The sequence below is a fragment of the Chiloscyllium plagiosum genome, chromosome 12 (assembly GCF_004010195.1).
Source record: "Chiloscyllium plagiosum isolate BGI_BamShark_2017 chromosome 12, ASM401019v2, whole genome shotgun sequence".
NCBI classification, from domain to species: Eukaryota; Metazoa; Chordata; class Chondrichthyes; order Orectolobiformes; family Hemiscylliidae; genus Chiloscyllium; species Chiloscyllium plagiosum.
Genome location: NC_057721.1, coordinates 87,318,936 through 87,324,532, shown reverse-complemented (window position 1 = coordinate 87,324,532; position 5,597 = coordinate 87,318,936). Strand labels below are relative to the sequence as shown.

The 5,597-nt window shown below is 41.8% G+C and overlaps 1 protein-coding gene and 1 long non-coding RNA gene across 5 annotated transcripts in view; one reads left to right on the top strand and one right to left on the bottom strand.

Annotated features, from left to right (window-relative positions):
* The window catches only part of LOC122555459, a 61,796-nt gene extending 59,000 nt beyond the window's left edge, over nucleotides 1–2,796 (bottom strand). For all 4 annotated transcript variants that reach the window (XR_006313279.1, XR_006313278.1, XR_006313280.1 and 1 more), the window contains exon 1: nucleotides 2,713–2,796. This is a non-coding gene — a long non-coding RNA (uncharacterized LOC122555459). The remainder of the gene's footprint in view (nucleotides 1–2,712) is intronic.
* batf (basic leucine zipper transcription factor, ATF-like) overlaps nucleotides 1–2,981 on the top strand; it is a 14,509-nt gene extending 11,528 nt beyond the window's left edge. The window contains exon 3 of the mRNA XM_043701488.1: nucleotides 2,778–2,981. Within this exon, the coding sequence (XP_043557423.1) occupies nucleotides 2,778–2,981 (204 nt within the window). The remainder of the gene's footprint in view (nucleotides 1–2,777) is intronic.
* Nucleotides 2,982–5,597: the final 2,616 nt, after the last annotated feature.

Sequence of the window (5,597 nt, the reverse complement as noted above, 5' to 3'; positions counted from 1 at the left end):
AGTGGTGGAGGCTGGTACAATTGCAACATTTAAAAGGCATTTGGATGGGTATATGAATGGGAAGGGTTTGGAGGGATATGGGCCAACTGCTAACAAATGGGACTAGATTAGGTGCCAAGTGTGAGGTTGTCCATTTTGGAAAGATAAATAAGAATGCGGAATACAGGGTTAATGGTAGTGTTCTTAGTCAGGTGGAGGAACAGAGGGATCTTGGGGTCTATGTACATAGTTCTTTGAAGGTTGCCACTCAGGTGGATAGAGTTTGTAAGAAGGCCTCTGGAGTATTATCGTTCATTAGCAGAGGGATTGAATTCAAGAGTCGTGAGGTGATGTTGCAACTGTACAGGACTTTGATTAGGTCACATTTGGAGTACTGTGTGCAGTTCTGGTCGCCTCACTTTAGGAAAGATGTGGAAGTTTTGGAGAGGGTGCAGAGAAGATTTACCAGGATGTTGCCTGGAATGGAGAATAGGTCATGCGAGGATAGGTTGAGAGTGCTAGGCCTTTTCTCGTTGGAACGGTGAAGGATGAGGGGTGACTTGATAGAGGTGTATAAGATGATCAGGGGAATAGATAGAGTAGACAGTCAGAGACTTTTTCCCCTGGTACAACAGAGTGTTACAAGGGGACATAACATTATGGTGAAGGGTGGAAGGTATAGGGGAGATGTCAGGGGTGGGTTCTTTACCCAGAGAGTGGTGTGGGCATGGAATGCGCTGCCTGTGGGAGTGGTAGAGTCAGAATCTTTGGTGACCTTTAAGCGACAATTGGATAGGTACATGGATGGGTGCTTAAGCTAGGACAAATGTTCGGCACAACATCGTGGGCCGAAGGGCCTGTTCTGTGTTGTATTGTTCTATGTTCTATCTATGTTCTAAGGTGCACTGCAGACATTCACCAAAGATCCTTAGACAACATCTTCCAAACCCACAAGAATTTCCAATTAAAGGGATGGGGGCAGCAGATACATTGGAACAGCACCACCTTCAAGTTCCCCTCCAAGCTACTCACCATCCTGACTTAGAAATATATTGCCATTCCTTCAATGTCACTGGATCAAAATCTTGGAATTCTCTCCCTCATGGCATTGCGGGTCTACCTACAGCAAATGGACTGCAGTGGTTCAAGATGGCTTATTACCACCATTTTCTCAAGGTCAACTATGAACAGGCAATAACTGCTAGCCCAGCCAGTGATTTCCACAATAATAAATAAATACTTGAAAATAGAAATCTTCTTCCTGCTTGATTCTAGAACATGCTGCTCTAGGAAACTGTCTTCACAATATTTTCAGATTTCAGTTCCCAGGCTGTCTTTGCCAATTGATATGTTCAAGGTATAAGTTGATTAAAATAATCTCTATCTTTCTCATAAAGCACATTATTTCTTCTGATATTTTCAGTCCTATGAGGTGGTTTCTGTTAAAGAGCCTGTACACTTACACCCAGGAGTGGCTTTTTACTATTTTATTTGTGATCTATGCCCAAAGCTGTTCTACATCCTGGTCTTTGGAAGTAAGGTCATTTTCTTGTTGTAGTTGTAGTTAAAAATCACACAATACCAGGTTATAGTCCAACAGGGTTATTTGGAAACACCACTTTCAGAGCACTGCTCCTTCATCAGGTAGCTGTGAAGCAGGACCACAAGACACAGAATTTATAGAAAAATATTACAGTGTCATGCAACTGAAATAATGTATTGAACAATCTTTCATCTTTTAGAATGGGTTGCAGGTTTTGGTTCATTAATATGTAAATCCCAGAACTTCTTTTAAGTCACCTTCTTGAGGTAACCTAAGGTTTTATAAAAAAAAGGTGACACTTCAGCTTAGACAATGCATTGAAGGTGTGAGGTCAGAATCTGTCTGTATCCCAATCTTGAGACAGACTGGTTCTACTTCTATTTAATGAACTGAAAACTGCAACCCATTCCAAAAGATGAAAGACTTAACAGCAATCTAGGTTTGTTCAATATTATTTCAGTTGTATGACACTGTAATCTTTTGCTATAAATTCTGTCTTATGGTCCTGGTCCACAGCTACCTGATGAAGGAGCAGCGCTCTGAAAGCTAAACCTTATGGACTATAACCCAGTGTTGTGTGATTTTTAACTTTGTCCACCCCAGTCCAACATCAGCTCCTCTACATCTTGTTGTAGTAGTGTCATTCCTAATTAACGTAGCTACCCTTCCTCAATTATTTTAACTTCCTGTCCTCCCCAAATATTGCAAGAGACTTTCAACATTCAGGTTCCTGTATTTGACATTTTGCACTCCTTGCTTTGTGTTGGTTATCAGATCTGAAAAATCTATTTCTATTTGAGCATACCACTCATCTGTTTATTACAAATGCCATGTGCAGATATACAGCCTTTAGTTCCGTCTTTGTACCATTTTCACAACTTCTAGCTTTATCTGCTGGCACACTCTGAAGATTATACGCTCTGCTGCTTCCTGTCATCCTCTCATTATAACTTCTCTTATTGCTACCTTACTCTCTTGCCTTATCATTTCTCTTTAATGTATCACATCTTCCCTCGGTACTTACTCCTCACTCTTACTGGTTTAAAGCCTGCTCTACTTTCTTAGTTATACAGTTTGCTAGAACGTTAATCTCAATATGGCCCTGGTGAACATTATCCCATCGGTACAGCTCCCACTTTCCCAGAACTTGTCCACGTTCCAGCAATTCAAATCCTCTCTCCCACACCAACCTTTAAGCCTTGATAAAACTTTTCAGAAAGGTCCTCCAATATTTTATTTTTGTTTTCTTCTGCAGGAAAGTGAATACTTAGAGAAAGAAAATGCTGCCTTAAGGAAGGAAATTAAACAGCTGAACGAAGAGCTGAAATATTTCAGCAGTGTGTTGAAAAGCCATGAGGGTCTGTGTTCAATGATGGTGTCCCCAAGTGAAGAGTTGGTTTATCAGAGCCACTCCTTTCAACAGACACACAGCAACACTCCAGCACGGCTTCACCTGTGAGGTTGACAGAAAGGACACTTGGAATTAGCTGTGACCACAAACTAAGACTCCTGGTCTCACCTTGCCTCAAGGAGCCACATACACATACACAACATACGGAGTCAGCACCAGCCTCACTGATCTCTCACTCCGCGCAGTGCCACTCAATTGTTGAGCTGGATTCTACAGGACTTGACCTGCAGTTTCACAAAGTTTATCACAAATGCTAAAGTCTTAAAGCTGAAGCAGGAAATGAACAGGTACCTGTTCACATTGTTGCCAAAGTAACAAGATCCGGAATGGGTTTGTGTCTGTCGATTGAATGTAACAGTAATCCATTAAGAACAGCAAGAACAGCCAAAAAGGTGAATGTTACATCCTTCCGAAGACCTTCTCAGGATCACCGCAAGATAGACAGAGACGTCTGTGTTCCAGCCTGTCTCCAAAGCAGGGCAGTTTCCTGGGCACCTGAGCATTGACACAGGATAATCCAAATCCTCTGAGAAAGAGAATGTGGCTGAGACACAGTCACAGAAGGTCACAGGGCTTCACTGAGACAAGCTGCAGGACTGTGTGCTCTCTGACCAACTCATCTCAGTCCCACAGAGAACCTGACTGACCATCGGAGACCAATCCCAGGATCAAACATCTGTACAGAACTGTTAAATTGTTTGCTTCCTTGAAAATGATGTACATAGGTTACTTTGCCAAATTATGTTTCTGACATCTTAAAACAGACTAAAACCAAAACCTATTGGCGTCCATTTCAAGAAATCCACTTTGCTAAATGATAGAATAAATTGGAAAGAAATTTCATGAAGTCTAACTTGATAAAGCCAAGATCAGTTTGGTGTGGAAAGAACAGCCTTACTCCACTGTCCCAGGAGTTGTCATTTCAACCAATTTGTTGATGATTTGTCCTTTGTCCAGTTGGTCTTCAGTTAGTTTTTCATGTATTTATTGCTAGGTATCAGAGTCCTTTATGGACAGCCATTGCTGTTACCATAGTGTGAATTTGCCTCCAACAGTTATTTCACCTGATGTTGTACTACTTAGTTTAGCTCTTGTAACATACAAAACCGGGTATGAATATTGTGGTATTGAAGGATCCAACAGACAATAGTAACTAACTACATACAAACATTATATTCCTCTGGTATTGAGTGTCTGGGCTAACTTAAGCTATTACAGTGCAGTGTCACGCTTCAAGTAATCAAAGATAAGATGGACTGGGAGATCTTTAGAACATAGAACATTACAGGGTTGTGCAGGCCCTTTAGCCCTCAATGTTGCATTGACCTGTGGAACCAATCTGAAGCACATCTAACCTACACTATTCCATTCTCCTCCATATGCCTATCCAATGACCATTTAAATGCCCTTAAAAGTTGGCGAGTCTATTACTGTTGCAGGTAGTGCATTCCATGCCCCGCTACTCTCTGAGTAAAGAAACTACCTCTGACATCTGTCCTATATCCATCACCTCTCAATTTAAAGCTATGTCCCCTCTGCTAGCCATCGCCATCCGAGGAAAAGGGCTCTCACTGTCCAACCTATCTAACTCTCTGATTATCTTATATGTCTCAATTAAGTCAACGCTCAACCTTCTTCCCGCCAATAAAAACAGCCTCAGGTCCCTCAGCCTTTCCTCTTAAGACCTTCCTTCCATACCAGGCAACATCCTGGTAAATCTCCTCTGAACCCTTTTCAAAGTTTCCACATCCTTCCAATAATGTGGTGACCAGAACTGTACGCAATACTCCAAGTGCGGCCGCACCAGAGTTTTGTACAGGTCCAGCACGATCTCATAGTTCTGGAACTCAATCCCTCTACCAATAAAAGCTAACACACTGTACACCTTCTTAACAACCCTACCAACCTGGGTGGCAACTTTGAGGGGTCTACGTACATGGACACTGAGATCTCTCTGCTCATCGACATTACCAAGAATCTTACCATTAACCCAGTACTCTGCATTCCTGTTACTCCTTCCAAACTCAAGTACCTCACACTTTTCCACATTAAACTCTACTTGTCACCTCTCCGCCCAGCTCTGCAGCTTATCTATGTCTCTCTGTAACCTACAACATCCTTTGTTACTATCCACAACTCTATCGACCTTAGTGTCATCCACAAATTTACTAACCCAACTTCTATGTCTTCATCCAGGTCATTTATATAAATTACAAACACCAGTGGACCCAAAACAGATTCTTGCATTACCCCGCTAGTAACTGAACTCCAGGATGAATATTTCCTATCAACTACCACCCTCTATCTTCTTTCAGGTAGCCAACTTCTAATCCAAACTGCTAAATCACCCTCAATCCCATGGCTCCATATTTTGTGCAGTAGCCTACCATGGGGAACCTTATCAAACGCCTTACTGAAATCCATATATACATCAACCGCTTTACCCTCACCTACCTGTTTGGACACCTTCTCAAAGAACACAATAAGGTTTGCGAGGCACAACCTATCTTTCACAAAACTGTGTTGTCTATCCCTAATCAACTTATTCATCTGTAGATGATTATAAGTCCTATCCCTTATAACCTTTTCCAACACTTTACCCATAACCAAAGTAAGGCTCACAGGTCTATAATTTCCATGATTGTCTCTACTCCCCTCCTTAAA